General features: G+C 48.0%; 1 protein-coding gene and 1 long non-coding RNA gene across 9 annotated transcripts in view; one reads left to right on the top strand and one right to left on the bottom strand.

The window, feature by feature from the left end:
- Window positions 1-20126, top strand: part of LOC135055035 (uncharacterized) — a 272995-nt gene that overhangs the window by 105238 nt on the left and 147631 nt on the right. The window lies entirely within an intron of this gene.
- Window positions 7378-20126, bottom strand: part of RASSF4 (Ras association domain family member 4) — a 467259-nt gene continuing 454510 nt past the window's right edge. For all 8 annotated transcript variants that reach the window (XM_063958615.1, XM_063958612.1, XM_063958620.1 and 5 more), the window contains one exon: window positions 7378-11455. In XM_063958615.1, coding sequence (XP_063814685.1) covers window positions 11386-11455 — 70 coding nt within the window. In that variant the 3' untranslated portion in view covers window positions 7378-11385. The remainder of the gene's footprint in view (window positions 11456-20126) is intronic.

Genomic DNA, 20126 nt, shown 5'->3' with positions numbered 1-20126 from the left:
AAAGTACCAACAAATCAGCTCCTGTCATTTTTTCAAACACTGGGGCTAATTTATCAATGAGTGATATAACGTGTGAATGATAAAACTTGTTGCATATGGTAAATAGTGTTCCAGCCAATTAGCTCCAAACTGTCATTTTTCAAAAACATGACAGTTATGAGCTGATTGGAGCCCCATTTATCATGTGTAATAAGTTTTATCACTCAATGATAAATTAGCCCCACAGCCTGTAACATGGCAGTTAGGGTTGATTGTTTGGTACTTTATCTCTCGCCACTTTATCTCTGCAAGCTTTGATAAATCTACCTCTACATATGACACAACTATTTATTCCCTGTATCAGTAAAGAATATATAATATTGAGGATTCTGTGCTCTGAGGAAAACATGAAATAGATACATATAATACAACTAGGTGATTCATCGCGCCCTACGGGCGCTCTTCACACCGTCATATAGGGCTACACCCCTGTGGGCTGAGGGATGGTGGAGGGGGCAGGAGGTGTTGGGCTTGTTGGAGTTGTGGGTGTGTGTGGCAGGGGGATTGGGGAGGGTATGTCCGAGGCTGCCATAGGTGGTGGAGTTCCACATGGGGTGTGTGGGTGGATGGTGAAGGGTATGGGGGGCTTTGTAGTGTTCATGGAAGGGGTGGAGAGTAGGGTAGGGAGAGGTTGATGGTTTTGTTGAGGTTTCGTGTGAGCTGCAGGGGTGGTGTATTTGCACAAGCTGTGTGTCAAGTATGGGGCTACAGTGTTTGGTGGATGTTATTGTGAGGTGTTGTGGGTGTTGGGCAGGTGTGTGTTGTGTGGATGTGGGGTAAAAGTGTACATGGTGTGTAGTTTGTATGTGAAAGGGGGTGGGTGTAGTGAGGTGGAGACGTGTGTGTGTTGGCGTTGCCCCGTGATTGAGGTCTTGACTGTTTGTGGGGAGGGTTGTTGTAGGTGGTGCGTGTGGTGGATGCTTGATTGTAAAATGGCCTTGTGGATGGGGATGTTGGTGCAGAGGTGGTGGTATAAATGGGGTATGTGTATGTTGGGAGTGGTGGAGGGTTAGCAGTGGGGGGTATGGAATTTTTCAAGGTGGAACGGATGTGCTGTGTGTGAGGGAGGAACATGTGGTGTGTAGGTGGGTTGAGAGGGAGTGTTGCGTTTGGCAGGGTGTGCATAGGTGCTTAGGGGGTTTTGTGGGTGTGGTGGGGAGGTTAGATGGGTTAGGGATTGAGGATGTGTGTGTTAGGGAGTGTGAGGGTTGGCTTTGGATTGTTGATGGTGGTGAAGGTAATGTGTTTTGTGTGGTGGTGTGTGTGAGTGTTAGTAAGTTTGGCCTGTGGCCCTGTAAGATGCTGGGGAGGGTGAATGAGTGTGTATGGGTTGAACCGTGGATGGTGGCCGGTGACTGCGTATACAGGGGTAAGGGACGGTGTAGGTGTTAGGTGGTGTAGTACTTGTTGGATTTGTGTTTGTGGGGTACACGGGGACATGGGTGGGTGTTGGAACGTGGCATGGGTGGGGGAGTTGCACATGGGGAGTGTGGTGGGATAATGGAGGGCATTTGGGGTGGGGTGCTGTAAGGAAGGGGTGGGGAGTGGGTTAGGGGGATGGTGCATGGGGGAATGGTTGGGTGGTGTATGTGTGGACGGTGGATGTTAGGTATGGGGTTAGCTTGTTTGGGGGATGTGCTTGTGAGGTGCAGCTGATGTGGAGGTGGGTGAGGTGGAGTTGCAGGTGGGGTTGTGTTGAGGGGTAGGGATTTTTGGGTGGTTGTTGTGTTTTATGATGTAGGTAGCGATAGAATGCAGAGAGGGATGGTGTTGTGTGCGGTGCATGTGGAAGATGGTTTTATGTGAAAGGGTCGTGTGGATGGGGGTGATGTTTTAGAGTGGTGGGTGGAAATGTGGTGTGTACATGATGTGAGTGGTGGAGGGTTTGCTATGGGGGGATGGCAATCAGGGTGGGTGAAGGCAAAGTGTGTGTGTGAGGGAGGAAGGGCTGGTGGACAGGTAGGTTGAGAGGGGGTGCAGGATGTGGCAAAGCCAAGTGCAAGGTGGTGTTGGTGGGGGGGAGGGTGTGGGTGGTGGTGTATGTGGGTTAAGGTTAGGGGTAAAGTTTGTATGTGATAGGTTTTGGGTGGCTTTGGGGTGCATTGTGTAGGGGGCTGAAGGGACTGTGGTTGGTGGAGTGTTTTGCGTTAAGGGGTACATGTATTGGGTGGGCTGTCCCGAAGAAGCTGTGGTTGGTGGCTGAGCAGAGTAAGGCTGGATGGTGGATGTGGTCCGGTGACTGTATACTTTGGGCTAGGGGTGGGGGTTTGCTGAGGGGGCGTGCGATGTTGCACTTGGTGGAGTTGTAGGTGTGGGGATAAGGGGTACGGTGGGCGAAGGTGCCATGGCTAAGGAATGTCTGCATAGGGCGATTTGTGTAGGGTCGTGTGGTGTGTGCATGGGAGGGTGGGTGGTGAGTAGGTTAGAGGGATGTGGAAGGGTGTGTTGAGGTGCAAGGTGCGGGGTTTTTCTGAAAGGTGGTTGTTCGCTATTGTGCTTGGGTGGTAGATGGATGTGTTTGTGAGGCGTTGTGGTGTAATTGTAGTGGCGGGGTTTGTTGTGTGTTGTCGTTGTGGGAGGGTTTTGTTCATAGCTGTGAGGGTTACTGTTTGCAAAGTTGTTGTTGGTGGATGGAGGTTTAGGGAGTATGCTGAACTGTTGTTGTGGGATCTGGGGTTTGTTTGGAGGGTGCGCCTATTGTGTTTTTGTGGGAGCGGTGGGTAGATTGTTTATGTGTGTGGCAAGGTGAAGTGGATGTGGTGTTAGGGTGTTTGTTGGGGCAGAGGTGTGTTGTGTTAGCAGATGTTGGAATTGGCGTATTAGTGGCTTTAGGCTATGGGGGTAGTGTTGTGGGGTAGATGGTGTTTTGATGGTTTGACCGAATTAGTTGGGTGCAGAGGGAGGGAGGTGGGTGTGCGATAGGGTTAGGGTGGTGTGTGGCTGGATTGTGGAGGGTGTTGAAGGGAATGTGTGTGGTGGAGTGTTTTTTGTGAAGGGTACGTAGTTTGGGGTGTGGTTTGCTGAAATGCTGTGGGTGATGATTTATGGTCCTTGTGCAAGTGTGTGGAGAGGGGTCACTGCCTGTATATGTTTTTGCGTAGGGCTGAGGGATGGGGGTGGTGATAGGAGGTGTAGTGTGGGAAGGAGTTGGGTGGCTGGGGGATAGGTGAGGGGGTTTGAAGTTGGCATGGGTGGAGGAGGTCCACATAGGATGGGTGGTTGGATGGTGGAGGGTTTTTCTGGGGTTTGTGGTGTGTGCATGGGAGGGGAGGGGAGGGGGGTGGAAGGATTAGTCAGATGGGTAAGGTTGTGCTGTGGTTGTGTTGGATGGGTGTTGTATTTGTGGTGGCTGGGTGGGCGGTATGGGTGTATTGTGGTTGTGGGATGGGCTTGCGGTGTGCGCGGTGGTGTTGGCCAGGTGGTTGCGTAGGTGTGGGTTTGTTTGTTAAATGTAGTGTTGTGTGTGTTAGGGTTGTTTCCCCTAGTGGTGTGAAGGCGATGGGGGAAGGGGTGGTTGTTATTGGGTGGTGGTGTAGCAAAGATGGGTAGGTGTTTTGTGTGTGTGTTGGGGGCAGGGGAAAGGGAAGTGGAGGGTGTGTGCGTGGTGTTAGGAGTGTGGATGGTGAGTGTGTGTGGAGGGGCGGGGAGAGGAAAAGGGGGGGGGGAGAGTGGGGGGAAAGGGCAGTGGAGGGTGCGTGCGTGTTGTTAGGAGTGTGGAGGGTGAGTGTGTGCGTGGGGGGGAGTGGAGGTTGCGGGCGTGTTGTTAGGAGTGTGGAGGGTGCTTGTGTAGGGGGGGGGGAGTGGAGGGTGCGGGCATGTGGAGGGTGAGTGTGTGTGTAGGGGGGAGGGGAAAGCGAAGTGGAGGGTGCGGGCGTGTTGGTAGGAGTGTGGAGTGTGTGTGTGTGTGTTGGGGGAAGGGGAAAGTGAAGTGGAGGGTGCAGGCGTGTTGGTAGGAGTGTGGAGGGTGAGAGTGTGTGTGTGTTGGGGGAAAGGGAAGTGGAGGGTGCGGCGTGTTGGTAGGAGTGTGGAGGGTGAGTGTGTGTTGGGGGAAGGGGAAAGGGAAGTGGAGGGTGCGGGCGTGTTGGTAGGAGTGTGGAGGGTGAGAGTGTGTGTGTGTTGGGGGGAGGGGAAAGGGAAGTGGAGGGTGGGTGCGTGTTGGTAGGAGTGTGGAGGATGAGTGTGTGTGTGTGTGTTGGGGGGAGGGGAAAGGGAAGTGGAGGGTGCGTGCACATTGTTAGAAGTGTGGAGGGTGTGTGTAAGGTAGAAGTGGTTGCAGTGTGTGTGGTGATAGGTGTTGGTATATGTGGGGTCCGCTACTTGTTTCCCCCCTTGTGATGGGCGGGGTGCGAGTGGGGCTTGGTGCACCTGGTGGGATGGGTGATATGGGGGGCACACCGTATGTGAGTGGGTGGGTGAGGGCGCTGTCTGCACAACACGGAGTTACAGTAACACACAGGGGCGGATTGGGAACAAAAAGCGGCCCTGGAAAAATTTGTACTAGTGGCCCCACATGGGCAGCACCAGAGGTGTAATGGGCCCTACACACTGGCCGACATGACTGCACGATATGAACGATCTCGTTCATTAATGAACAAGGTAACGTTCATATCATGCAGTGTGGAGGCTCCAGCGATGAACGATGTTCGGCCCCGTGCTCGTTCATCGCTGGTCCCCCATCGGCTGTACATGCAGGCCAATATGGACAATCTCGTCCATATTTGCCTACATTTCAATGCAGCCGGGTGACGGGGGGAGAGAAGAAACTTCACTCCCCTCGTCACTGCCCCCCTGCCCGACGGATCGCCCGTATCCGCCATCGGGCAGCTCTGTGGCGGATCGGCCAGTGTGTAGGGCCTATAAGGTCTAGCCATGGGCCATGGCAGCAGCACCCTCCCCCCAAGACTTTCCAGATAGTGGGCATGTCCAGCATCAAGGGGGAAGTTAAAAAGAAATAAAATTAAATATTATGAGCACATTATATGATACACCTTCAGAATTTAGGAAACAATATCATTCTTTAGAAATATATATTTTCTTGCTTATTACACCAACCGTATCCCAATCACTATTCACTCAATCTTATATGTCAGCCAAGCAGGCAGACAGAGCATACACTAGATCATCTGCAATCACAGGCAAGTGGCAAAGTCATTTTCATATATGCAAATTATTTTGCATCTTATTCATTATGTCTATAAAAATTACCACATGTCCTCAAACAAAACAGGCCCCACGGGTGCGTCGGCCCGCCGGGAATCTTCCCTACAAACCCTATGGCCAATCCGCCTCTGGTAACACAGGCCATAGCTGTACATGCGGCATCACCCTGACAGCACGCCGCACCTGACTCTGTACCAGCGTTATCTCTGTCGCTGCTGCTGCCTCCGACCCGACGACCCCGCTGGATGTTTGGAAACAGGTCGGAGGCAGCAGCGGCGAGAGAGATAATGCTGGTACAGAGTCAGGTGTGGCGTGCTGTCAGGGTGATGCCGCATATACAGCTATGGCCTGTGTTACTGTTACTCCGTGTTGCGGACGGCGGGTCCCGGGCAGCATGTCAGTGGCTGCATATGGGAACAGGCGACGGGCTGGTGCAGAGGGTGGGGTGCGGGTGTCAGTGGGCTTCCGGGCAGTGTGTCCCATCTGTGCCATCGGTGGCTGGATGCTCTGCTCCCCCCACCGCCGGCCCTGATCCCCGGGTCATACAGCCGCAGCGGCCTCCGCTCCCCCCACCGCCGGCCCTGTTCCCCGGGTCATACAGCCGCAGCGGCCTCCGCTCCCCCCACCGCCGGCCCTGTTCCCCGGGTCATACAGCTGCAGCGGCCTCCGCTCCCCCCCACCGCCGGCCCAGTTCCCCGGGTCATACAGCCGCAGCGGCCTCCGCTCCCCCCACCGCCGGCCCTGTTCCCCGGGTCATACAGCCGCAGCGGCCTCCGCTCCCCCCACCGCCGGCCAGTGTGTGCAGCGGTAGTGGGGAGGGGGGGAGCGGTGTGTGTGGCCGCGGCACGGCTGCACTCTTACAGATGGTAGGGGGGATTATCGGCGGCCTCGGTAGCGGGTGTGTGTCCCGCCGTGGTGGGGAAGGTGGGTGTGTTAGGTGGTGGTGGGTGTTTGCAGGGGAGGGGTGGTGTGGGGTGAGGGTGTCTGGGTGTCCATACTTACCTGGCAGTGTGGGGCGTCAGTGCACTGCTGGGTTGTGGCAGGAAATGGTCTGTTGAATCTGTGGCTGGTGGTCCCTTCTGTGGTGTGTGGTGTGCTGACACTGGGACAGGCCAGGAGCTGCTAAGTCCGCCCAGGTCTGTGACTCCACCCAGCGTTAGAAATGCAGGCACAGAGTCACAGGGCTAATATATAGGAGACAACACTAAACAAAAGATAAAAATACCTCACACAGAAGAGCTTGTAATTAAAGTGATGTGGGGAACAGTTGCCACATAAGGTAGAGGAATAACATTTGTTTCTGGTGAAGGGAAGAACTGTAAAGGCAGATGCTTTAAACATATTTGCCTACTTTTGGAAAAGAATATCAGAGATTATGAAAGCAATTCATCACACATCTTTGGGGACATGGGAAGATGTATTATAGAAGCACAGATCGTGCAATCAGGAAGCAGTACCGATGAGATGCATTAATGGGTTCAGTATGAAATACCGGCGGCTGGGATCCCGGCCGTCAATATACAGACAGCGGGATCCCAGCCACCAAAATGACGGTAGCGGGGCGAGCGCTAGTAGAAAACCCCTTGCGGGCACGGTGGCTCGCTGCGCCACCGTGGAAGAAAAGCCTGTGGGGCCGGTATTTCGGTGGCGGCATTTCACCACTAGTTTTGGCATTGTGACCGCCGGGATCCCGACTAGCGGTATTGAAACCGCTTTGTGTATTAACATCTCCTCTGCCGGGAGTGGTGGAGTGAAAACTCCCGGTCCGCCGATCCTTGCCAGAGCCCAGAACACACCTGCCTAGTGCTGATGCGCTGTGTCTCTCCTCTCGGCCAGTTTCAGTCGGCTTGTGCAAGATCTCCCACGCAGCCCGGAGCCCAGCAGCCAGATACACTACTGTGGCGAGGCAACTATTATACATTCATACATTGGCTGGCAACTCAACGTGCCATCTTGTAGATAGCAGCACCGCCCACCACATTAATATAAACAGGAGAAGCGGTATCAGCAAACATAAACGTGCACGGTTAGCACTAAACCCCATAACACCTAATAATACAGTTACTCATGTAGGCATCAATGTGCTTTAGAGAAGTGCCCATGTTCTTGTAGCACTCATCCTCCTATTACACCCCCCCCTGTTTCCCTTACTAGTCATATGTTCATATGTTTGGTTACTTAAATTAATTTTTATTCAGCATATTATTAAATAACAAAAAAAAATACATTCATTGTGACAATGTGAATGTGATAAATCGTTCAGCAGGGGTCACATTGTTATTTCCAGAGGCTGTGGTTCGGATATTTGAAAAATAAAAAATACATTCATAATATGAGTTACAATTTACATCAAAATACACACTAACATTACTCACAAACAAATCTCCCTGAATATCTTTTTTTAATCAAAAGCAGAAAAACTATTTTTAAAGACAGTATTAAGTAGCAGCATGTAGATTATTGCTATTGTGACATAAACAGATGTTGCCATATGGGCTATGCCAGGTTCTTTGTTAGAAAAAAAAAAAAAAAAAGTGCGCTAGTGACAGTTGAGTGTCATGGAGGCAAAATGATACACTGGTGCTGATGTGTAAATGGTTGGAGCTTATAGCTGCTGCTTACACTATGCTCACTAGTCATCATCTGGCGTTTCACAGGATCAAGTTTAGTCTTTTTACCCACTGACACTGTTTAGGGGGGATCCGTTCAATTTGTCAGGTGTCAGGATACCGATGCAATGCCGCCAGCCTGAATCCTGGCAAAACAGGACTATTCCATGACACCCATAGAGTGGGAATAGGACCTGTGGCGAGCCACTGAGCCCGCAAGGGGACTCTTTGTGGTTGCCCTGCTGCTGGCAGTCTGGCGGGATGCCGCTATTGGAATATGGACAACCGGCATCCCGCCCACTGGTAAATCATACTGATTCCGGTTAGGGTGGGACAATGGAGTATAAGGAATCACTATGAATTGCTGCTAATTATATGAAAGCCGATATCCCTGCACCAATAATACACTGGATGTACCGTGATTGAGCATGATACTGGCTACGATAAAGTAGATAGATTAAGAACCAAGGCTACTATTGTGTAAATGGAAGGTGATGTAGACTGTTACATTGTACAATAGGTAAATGGGGCACTGCCTTGTATACTATGGGGAGGAGTGATCCTGACTGTTATACTATGAGGAAAGGAACCTCCCTGCCTGACCTATTGGGGGAGACGAGGAACTGTGGGGGTAATTCAGATCTCATCGTAGATGTGCTAAATTTAGCTTTTGCACCCGCCGAGAAGCCCCCTGCCTGCGCTGGCAGGTGGCTACCCACTGAGTCCCGGGTCGCAGTGGCTGTGTGTGACGTCATGCAGCTGCAGCGGCCCGCCCCTGCAATGGTCCAGACACGCCTGCATTGTCCGGGCCGCACCCCACCAATGGCATTATAACGCTGCTGGCACACCCCCTTCCGCCCCGCGACTGCCTCTGCCTGTCACTCAGGCAGAGGTGATCGCATCTCATTGGGCTTCACGGAGTGCGTGGGAGCACCCCCCGAAGGGCTTCAGACTGCAATCGCTGCAGCGATCCAGTCTAAATTAGGCCCAGTGGCTGCTATACTTTGGGAAGAGGAGCTCACTACTGCACTGGTTGCTATACAGTGTGGGGGAGGGCTGACTAATATACTGTGGCAGTCGCTCGGTGGGGCACTAGTATTTTGTGGGGTCAGTAGTGTTGGGCTAATGTGTGCATAGCAGGCGGCTCATTTGAGGCATAGGTGTTTCTCCTATACTTACCTTTCCGGAGTCCATTGCTGACCGTGTATGGGCCCCCTCCTCTCCCGTAGCCGTCGCGCCGCTGCTAGCGCACTGACCACTCGAGACTCTGGCACAGTGCCAGAGTCTACAGCGCATGTGCAGGACTCCGAAAAATGGTGCGGTGCCAGAGTCTACAGCGCTCAGACCGCTAGCAGTGGTGGTTACAGCTACAGGAGAGGAGGGGGCCCACACACGGAGTCTGCACACGGGTCCCCTCTTTTCTAGAGACGCCCCTGATTTGAGGTGTATAAAATATTACATAAAAACACTAATCTTTGTTTCTGGCCCGCTCTGTGCACAGCATAAATTTTACTCAGGGGCCTAACTTTCAGAGGGAGTTTTCCAGATCTAGGCTCTTCACTCCTAAATATAGCTATGCAGTGTATATAAAATAATTGTTAGTAAAGTTGCAGAATAGATTTTCCCCAAAAGCACAGGTCCAGACTGACACATGGTAGATAAGTTCAATCCTCCAATGTAGACAGTTGAATATGTCTGATTAATAATAGTAGTATATGTATTGGGCGCTTATCCAATGTGAGACAAACCGCTGGGGTGAAAATAGGTTCTGTATGGGAGTGTGGGATTCACACAGTAATAAATTAGCATAAAAGGAATAATTTAATAATGCACAGTCAATGCAGTACTAATTACAGTTCATAACAGTAAGACAATGTACTGTATATACAATATTGGTTACAAATCAGTAGAGGGGATTGTACTGGAATAATGGAGAAGGAGCCAAATGAGCCACTCCACTGATTTTTAATTGCTATTGCATATCTCCGAACTGTCCCGATTCTAGCGGGACAGTCCCACTATTTGGACACTGTCCCGCTGTCCCTCCCGTGGGCAGCAGTGTTCCGCGGGCGGGGGGTAAGTTGGGGGAGCCTTTGATCACCCGCTGCTCTGCTAAGCAAAGCAGCGAGTGATCTCTGAATAGATGCCGTGCGCACGCGCACAGCATCTATTCAATGAGGGGAAGTGTGTTGGCAGCTGCCCAGCTGCTCCGGGAGTGCTGGGCACGTCCCCTAAATGCAGAAAACGAGTCCGTGGTGTGAGGCCACGACCAGGCGGTTGATGCCATGCCCCCTCACATGCGAGGCCACCCCCCTTTTTGGGTCGCACGCGGCTACGATGCGCAGAGGTCCCGTGTCGATGAGGACAAAAGTTGGGAGGTATGATATTGTATATATTGTCTTTTATACTGTTATGAAGTAGCATTAGTACCGCATTGGCTGTGCATTCTTAAATTACTATTTACCAGACCGTCAAAATGGTGGAACAACATAACAGTAATGTTATCCCCGGCGGCTGTGCTCCACCAAATAAAACAACACTTAAATTGTTCCATTGGGCGCCACTTGAATTTCCCCCATAGAGGTGAGGAGCAGTGTGAACCTATTATATAGGATTTCTTTTACTATATGCACATTTATTACTGTGTGAATCACACACTTCCATCCAGAACCTGTTTTCACCCCAGAGGTTTGGCTCACACTGGATGAGAGCCCAATACATACACTACCATTATTTATCGGTCTACCGTTTAGGGGTGTTAATGGGATACCTCTTGTCTATGTATAGGCTTGTCAGGTCCTCATTCAATACACTCATTTGACTATGTTTGCTTACAGCAAATACAGGAGAGTTTTTATTAAAGAATTCCAGCTAATGTTGGGGTAGATTTATCAAAGCTTGTAGACAGAGAAAGTAGAGAGAGATAAAATACCAAGCAATCAGTTCCTCAATGTCATTTTTCAAACACAGCATGTAAAATGACAGAAGTTAATTGGTTGGCAATTAAACTCTTTCTACTTTATCTCTCCAAGTTTTGATACATCTCCACCTTTTGATTTCACGAAAAAACCTCAATCCTACATGGCAGAACCCTGGAGTTCCATGTAGCTATCCAATTAGCAGCATACTAATGTAAACCTCTACAGGGTGCCAAGCCCCAGAGATGGGATTGTTACAGGTACCTCTGTAGCTGCAGGGGTCACGGACATAGGCTACCATGGCTCAGCAAGTTGAGAGGAGCTGGGTTGCTCCTTTAGGTTTAGTTGGAGAACTTTAATAAAATAAAACTTATTTCAGGTATATTATTTTGCTCCATGATTCATTCACTTGATCTTTAACATGTCTAAATGTCAAAGTATCAAGATGATATATCACCCTAAAACTTTACTATTTCATGTATGGTGGTAGCAACGAGGTCATTGGAGGAAGTAAGGCTCAGGCTGCATAGATAGCCCAACAAAATGAACATAAAAGGTCACATGATGTCACATAGAAGAAGTGTAAGGTCCATGGTGAGTGAGTTTGGAGATACTTGTCACTCTCAGATCACTGTACATTCTGGGCTGTAGTGTTTTGTTCAAGCAAAACTTTCATTATCAGTCAGTTGTTGCAGTCTCTCCAGCAGCATCAGACGAAGGGCATTGTACCTATAAAGCAAAGTAGCCAATCAAGATTCATAGTCATTACAATAACCATCTGCTTACCATCTTTTTCTTCATGTAGCACACTAAAAGTGTATCAACTAATAGCAATGCATGTATGTAATAATAGTAATGGGTTTCTTACATCTCCGTTCTTTATATTTTATTATCTCTCTGTCCTTAACTACCTGCAGTTAGTGTCTCTGGTTTCCTTATGCAGATGCAATAAAGAAAATAGACTCACCATACATTCTAATCATATAAGATAGCCACACTTACTCTGTGGAAAGAACATGTAATAACAGTACCTCCTATTACGCATACTTAACGTCATTCAACCTTTAAAGTAGATCTGTGCGCCGACCCCCGTGTTTTGGTTTTGGATCTGCATAGCACTTATTTCCAGTCAATTTTGACCACAAATATGTGACAATTCTACTTCAAACATGGCACATCTAGGAAACAGACTATAGTGTCAGACAGGATGGCAGTTCCATAAACTATACGACCCCATAGAAAGTAACTAAGAATGTTTTTATTAATCAAGAACTAGCTCAGAGACCAGAGGGCAATACCGGGAAATGGAGGTGGAGTATATAGTGGAAGGAAGGTAAAACATTGAGACATGGACTATATTGACCTTCTGTTTTGCAGCAAATCAGGAGTGAAAAGGCCATAAAAACAAATACAAGAATAGTTAGTTAGTTGGTTGGTTGGTTGGTTGATTGATTAAAATGAACATGTGTGAGGCTGTTCTGCACGGGAAAAAAGGCCATAAAATACAAGAAAGATTTTGATTTCAGGTGCCCTTTCCTAAACTTTCTTCCCCCTGGACCACCTGTTTTAGTACTATCATGACTGGCAGTAACCACGGCACTAGTACTTGGTCGCTGCTCCTGTTCTTCTGAGTCATAACGAATCAGTGAATATTATGTGAACGCAGTGGTATAGAGTACAGCACACACAAGTTGTACCAAAGAAAAAACAACTATAGTACTGTATAATAGTATTATTTATTTACTTTAACTTTTTTTTTTTAAATGACCACTCCGGCCCGGCGCTACCCGCTCAGCAACGGGATGCAAAGCAGGTAGGCGCCAGGCTGGAGAGGCGCTTTCCCTGCTCTGTATCTCTGTGGTGCGCCTGGGCCCCTGCTGCTGTTTGACAGGCAGCGGCGTCGGCAGCTTGAAGCTTCCGCCTACCTCCCTGCAGTGTCCGGCATGTCCTGGCCGAAAAGCGGGCAGAGATACACGGTACCAAACTGTTACACATACAGCCAGATGGTATGTTGAGGGAGAGTGAGTGAGAAAGCGTGTGTGTATCTGTGTGTATGTATGTGTGTGTATGTGTGTGTGTATATATATATATATATATATATATATATATATAATTGCAGAATTGAACCGTCACTCGTCGCTAATGTGGGTCATGTGCGGTGCCTTCAGTGAAGTAATTATAGCAAGTGGAAGAACTGCGGCACTCGTAATAGATGAAGGTAAAGGTGCTATTTATTGGATCAAGTCCATCATAAAAATGCCATGCAAGGCCGACGTTTCGGTGCCATGCACCGTTTTCAAGGCAGGCATGAACAAGTGGACAAACAAACAATACATGTGAATTACACTCACCTAAATAGGAGACAAGTCACCGCTCCACGGGAGAGCCGGGTCCGGCGTGCGCTTCCGCCAGCTGCAGCCGCGGGTGCGTCACGTCCGGTGACGTCAAACGGCATCCGCTTTGGTTACCTTAGCAACGCGTCCCGTTGCCCTGGCGACGCGTCTGTTTGCCGGGCCAACTGCAGGATGCCTCTGACTAATCTCACCGGCCCTCACCGCGGGCGCCTACATGCAAACAAAAACATAATCCTGTAGTGAACATTAAAAACAAACACAGAAGTAAGCGTTAAACATATGCTCTAAGATGGAGATCACTACTGTGGAACATGCATGTGATGAACAGCAAATGATCACAACAGTCCGCAACAGCAGCATGCAAGGCGTTACTAGATGGAACAGTTCCATAGGCTGGCATATTTAGGGTGCAGGTCACACAGGTTGTCGTGACCTAAGTAATGCTGAAATATAAGTCCCTGCAGGGAGAATAAAGCAAGAAAAAAACTTTGCTGCGAGGCTGTCAACGAAATACATTCCAGTTAAGTCTCTCGTTCATTCCATGGGGGGCTACAGTGTTCAGGACGTGAATCCACCTGCTCTCACACTTGAGCAATTTACCGTCCCGATCGCCTCCTCTAATGGACACTGGTATATGGTCTATCAAGATATGTTTCAATTGCGCCAAAGTATGTCCTGCAGAGAGAAAGTGACGAGCCACAGGTTGGTCCGCCACCTTAGTCTTTAGGGCTTTGCTGATTGCTGAACGATGTAAGGCCATGCGCTCACGTACCGTCCGTGTTGTCTTGCCCACATAATACTTATTACATGGGCAGATGATGATGTATACTACATGGGTAGATAAGCATGATAGTGCAGAGTTAATCTTGAAGCTGCGATTGGTGTGTGGATGTTTAAAGCAGCTACCTGTAATCATGTGGTTGCAAGTAGTGCATCTTGGGCATTTATAACAGCCAGGAGGTCTGGTCATAAAATGTGGTTCCGCTGATGTTTGGCTGAAACCGGTGATATCGGTGTGAACCACCATATCGCGTATATTTCGTCCCCTAGTAAAACAAGCCATTGGTTTTTTTTTGTCGAAAGCACTGTAGGTCTTTGTCTGTCGCGACAATTGGCCATAGTGCCTGACTGGCCCTTTGCACAACCTGACTTGAAGTGGTGAACGCCATTTTCCATGGTATGACTGTATTACTTGTGCGATCTCGTGGAAGTAACAACTGTTCTCGGCCCATGGATAAGATCTCCTGTTTTTGTTGCTTCAAGGATGTTAAACTGTATCCCCTTGTGATGAATTTGTCAATGACGCCATCAATCCCTCTAGCAGCTGTGGCGGGATTGTCTGCAATTCTGGCTACCCTCATCATTTGGGACTTAGGCAAACCCCTTTTGAGGGGTTTGGGATGATGGCTTGATGCCAACAGGAGTGTGTTTCTATCCGTGGGTTTAGAGTACACCTCCGTATGCAGGCCGTCCGGTTGAAGTGTAACAAGGACATCTAGGTAATGAATCGAGGACATGCTATGTTGGAAGGTCACCTTGATGGTAGACTCTCTGCTATTGATGTCTTCAACCATCTGATGGAGCAATTCTTCGCTACCAGTCCATAGGATGAACAGATCATCGAAGTAACGCATGTAGATTTTAATGTGTCGTCGATAGTCATGGTTGTGAAAAAACATGATTGCCTCCTCATAGAACATAAAAATGTTCGCGTAACTGGGTGCCACATGGCTACCCATAGCGCAGCCTGACAGTTGGCGATAAAATTGGCCATTATAGATGAAATAATTTCTAGTCAGGGTGAGTTCTAAAAGCTGCATGAACAGGTCTATATCCATGTCGTTGATGCCTTGAGATTCGTAGAACTGTCTAGTAGCCGCCAGTCCCTGCTGATGGGGGATGGATGTATATAGACTGTTAATATCTAGCGTACACAGTATACTATTTGGTGGCACTTCACTAATCGCTGATAACCGTAGAAGAAAGTCCGTGGTGTCCTTGATAAGAGTGGGTTGACTCATCACGTGTGGTTGTAGTATACAGTCAAGATACATGGAGATGGGATGATACAGGGAGTTACGGGCTGAAATGATGGGTCGTCCGGGAGGTTGGGTCAGATTTTTATGGATCTTTGGGACGGTATACAGGACCGGGCAGACAGGAAATGGCTGTTGTAGTGCTTTCAAGAGTTTGGAATCAACGTCACCCCGCTGGTGTGCCAGTTGTAATAGATCTTGTAATTCCTTTTGATACTGGATGGTTGGATCTCTAGGTAATAGTTGGTATACTTGTCCATCAGCGAGTTGCCTATCAATCTCAGCCATGTAGTCAGATAAGTTCTGAATCACAATGGCGCCCCCCTTATCGGCAGGGCGCACTGTGATATCACGGTATCCTGATAAGTCGTGTAGGGCCTGGGACTCCTGACGACTCAGGTTATAGTGAATTCTGGGTTGCGCTTGAACAAATTTCTGTACTGAATTATCCATTAGTCGAGTGAAGGTCTTAATTGAACTGTTAGTAGATGTTGGATTAAACGTGGACGTGCTTCTCCTAGACAGGAACGCCTGTGTGGGTGTATCCTGTCTGAGAGGATCTGAATGTTGAAAGAATTCTTGTAAACGAAGAGACCTGGAAAACTGATGTAATTCAATATTCCAATTAAGGTCATTGTGAGGATTGGTGGGGACGAATGACAAGCCTTTACTTAAAACTTTGAAGAAAAAGTTTTAAGTAAAGGCTTGTCATTCGTCCCCACCAATCCTCACAATGACCTTAATTGGAATATTGAATTACATCAGTTTTCCAGGTCTCTTCGTTTACAAGAATTCTTTCAACATTCAGATCCTCTCAGACAGGATACACCCACACAGGCGTTCCTGTCTAGGAGAAGCACGTCCACGTTTGATCCAACATCTACTAACAGTTCAATTAAGACCTTCACTCGACTAATGGATAATTCAGTACAGAAATTTGTTCAAGCGCAACCCAGAATTCACTATAACCTGAGTCGTCAGGAGTCCCAGGCCCTACGCGACTTATCAGGATACCGTGATATCACAGTGCGCCCTGCCGATAAGGGGGGCGCCATTGTGATTCAGAACTTATCTGACTACATGGCTGAGATTGATAGGCAACTCGCTGATGGACAAGTATACCAACTATTACCTAGAGATCCAACCATCCAGTATCAAAAGGAATTACAAGATCTATTACAACTGGCACACCAGCGGGGTGACGTTGATTCCAAACTCTTGAAAGCACTACAACAGCCATTTCCTGTCTGCCCGGTCCTGTATACCGTCCCAAAGATCCATAAAAATCTGACCCAACCTCCCGGACGACCCATCATTTCAGCCCGTAACTCCCTGTATCATCCCATCTCCATGTATCTTGACTGTATACTACAACCACACGTGATGAGTCAACCCACTCTTATCAAGGACACCACGGACTTTCTTCTACGGTTATCAGCGATTAGTGAAGTGCCACCAAATAGTATACTGTGTACGCTAGATATTAACAGTCTATATACATCCATCCCCCATCAGCAGGGACTGGCGGCTACTAGACAGTTCTACGAATCTCAAGGCATCAACGACATGGATATAGACCTGTTCATGCAGCTTTTAGAACTCACCCTGACTAGAAATTATTTCATCTATAATGGCCAATTTTATCGCCAACTGTCAGGCTGCGCTATGGGTAGCCATGTGGCACCCAGTTACGCGAACATTTTTATGTTCTATGAGGAGGCAATCATGTTTTTTCACAACGATGACTATCGACGACACATTAAAATCTACATGCGTTACATCGATGATCTGTTCATCCTATGGACTGGTAGCGAAGAATTGCTCCATCAGATGGTTGAAGACATCAATAGCAGAGAGTCTACCATCAAGGTGACCTTCCAACATAGCATGTCCTCGATTCATTACCTAGATGTCCTTGTTACACTTCAACCGGACGGCCTGCATACGGAGGTGTACTCTAAACCCACGGATAGAAACACACTCCTGTTGGCATCAAGCCATCATCCCAAACCCCTCAAAAGGGGTTTGCCTAAGTCCCAAATGATGAGGGTAGCCAGAATTGCAGACAATCCCGCCACAGCTGCTAGAGGGATTGATGGCGTCATTGACAAATTCATCACAAGGGGATACAGTTTAACATCCTTGAAGCAACAAAAACAGGAGGTCTTATCCATGGGCCGAGAACAGTTGTTACTTCCACGAGATCGCACAAGTAATACAGTCATACCATGGAAAATGGCGTTCACCACTTCAAGTCAGGTTGTGCAAAGGGCCAGTCGGGCACTATGGCCAATTGTCGCGACAGACAAAGACCTACAGTGCTTTCGACAAAAAAAAACAATGGCTTGTTTTACTAGGGGCCGAAATATACGCGATATGGTGGTTCACACCGATATCACCGGTTTCAGCCAAACATCAGCGGAACCACATTTTATGACCAGACCTCCTGGCTGTTATAAATGCCCAAGATGCACTACTTGCAACCACATGATTACAGGTAGCTGCTTCAAACATCCACACACCAATCGCAGCTTCAAGATTAACTCTGCACTATCATGCTTATCTACCCATGTAGTATACATCATCATCTGCCCATGTAATAAGTATTATGTGGGCAAGACAACACGGACGGTACGTGAGCGCATGGCCTTACATCGTTCAGCAATCAGCAAAGCCCTAAAGACTAAGGTGGCAGACCAACCTGTGGCCCGTCACTTTCTCTCTGCAGGACATACTTTGGCGCAATTGAAACATATCCTGATAGACCATATACCAGTGTCCATTAGAGGAGGCGATCGGGACGGTAAATTGCTCAAGTGTGAGAGCAGGTGGATTCACGTCCTGAACACTGTAGCCCCCCATGGAATGAACGAGAGACTTAAATGGAATGTATTTCGTTGACAGCCTCGCAGCAAAGTTTTTTTTTTTGCTTTATTCTCCCTGCAGGGACTTATATTTCAGCATTACTTAGGTCACGACAACCTGTGTGACCTGCACCCTAAATATGCCAGCCTATGGAACTGTTCCATCTAGTAACGCCTTGCATGCTGCTGTTGCGGACTGTTGTGATCATTTGCTGTTCATCACATGCATGTTCCACAGTAGTGATCTCCATCTTAGAGCATATGTTTAACGCTTACTTCTGTGTTTGTTTTTAATGTTCACTACAGGATTATGTTTTTGTTTGCATGTATACGCCCGCGGTGAGGGCCGGTGAGATTAGTCAGAGGCATACTGCAGTTGGCCCGGCAAACAGACGCGTCGCCAGGGCAACGGGACGCGTTGCTAAGGTAACCAAAGCAGATGCCGTTTGACGTCACCGGACGTGACGCACCCGCGGCTGCAGCTGGCGGAAGCGCACGCCGGACCCGGCTCTCCCGTGGAGCGGTGACTTGTCTCCTATTTAGGTGAGTGTAATTCACATGTATTGTTTGTTTGTCCACTTGTTCATGCCTGCCTTGAAAACGGTGCATGGCACCGAAACGTCGGCCTTGCATGGCATTTTTATGATGGACTTGATCCAATAAATAGCACCTTTACCTTCATCTATTACGAGTGCCGCAGTTCTTCCACTTGCTATATATATATATATATATATATGTGTGTGTGTGGGAGGGGGGGCATATTTTGTATATTTGTTATGTGTATAACCAGCGCTACTACAGGGGCTATTATGTGTATAACCGGCGCTACTACAGGGACTATTATATCTATAACCGGCACTACTACAGGGGCTATTATGTGTATAAGCGGCGCTACTACTGGGGCTATTATGTGTATAAGCGGCGCTACTACTGGGGGAATTATGTGTATTACTGGCACCACTACTGGGGACATTGTGTATAAACAGCACTACTATGCGCGGGGTAATGTGAATAAGAGTGTGCTACTGTGTGGCGTAATTTGTAATTTGAAATGGGGGTACTATTGTGTGGCTACGCCCCTTCCTTGTGAGACCACACCCCTTTTTGCAGCACGCTGTCGCGTTGTAAAATATGGGAGGGCGCAAATTTATAGTTTGCAGGGGGGCGCCGAACACCCTAGCACCGGCCCTGTGACCACACGCTATGAAGTCACACTGCTTATGTGACGTGAATGCACAGGGGAACAGCTGAGCACATAAAAGGTGTACAAAAAACAACTACAGGTTGAGAATCCCATATCCAAATATTCCGAAATACGGAATATTCCGAAATACGGACTTTTTTGAGTGAGAGTGAGATAGTGAAATCTTTGTTTTTTTATGGTTCAATGTACACAAACTTTGTTTAATACACAAAGTTATTAATAATATTGTATTAAATGACCTTCAGGTTGTGTATATAAGGTGTATATGAAACATAAATGAATTGTGTGAATGTAGACACACTTTGTTTAATGCACAAAGTTATAAAAAATATTGGCTAAAATTACCTTCAGGCTGTGTGTGTAAGGTGTATATGTAACATAACTGCATTCTGTGCTTAGATTTAGGTCCCATCACCATGATATCTCATTATGGTATGCAATTATTCCAAAATACGGAAAAATCCCATATCCAAAATACCTCTGGTCCCAAGCATTTTGGATAAGGGATACTCAACCTGTATAGTATAATAGTATTATTTATTAACTTGAACTTTCTTTTTTTGAAAAATACCACTCACTACGGAGTCACACTGCTTATATTATTTATGTGAATGCACCGGGGCACAGCACATACAGCACACACCAGTTGTACAAAAATATATATTAGCACTGGGCTGCAGCTGCACAGCGGGCAGTGACACTTAGGGTTACGTAGCAGCACCAATGTGACACACTTAGACAATAGATGTAAGTCCCTGCACTATAAAAATAATGACTTGCTAACTGCCTGTACAGTATATCTAGCTCAGCTAATATTACACTAAGGGGACTGGAGTGGACACTCAGATAGGTCAGCTCAGCAAAGCTGCAGTCAATGCAGGAGGACAAATAGTTCAGCCCAGCAGCACAGGACAGGAGTGGATGGACAGACAATTTAGCTCA

The sequence above is a fragment of the Pseudophryne corroboree genome, chromosome 3, assembly GCF_028390025.1.
Source record: "Pseudophryne corroboree isolate aPseCor3 chromosome 3, aPseCor3.hap2, whole genome shotgun sequence".
Taxonomy (NCBI): Eukaryota; Metazoa; Chordata; class Amphibia; order Anura; family Myobatrachidae; genus Pseudophryne; species Pseudophryne corroboree.
Note: the sequence above shows the minus strand (reverse complement) of the source record. Positions and strands in the feature narration are given on the sequence as shown.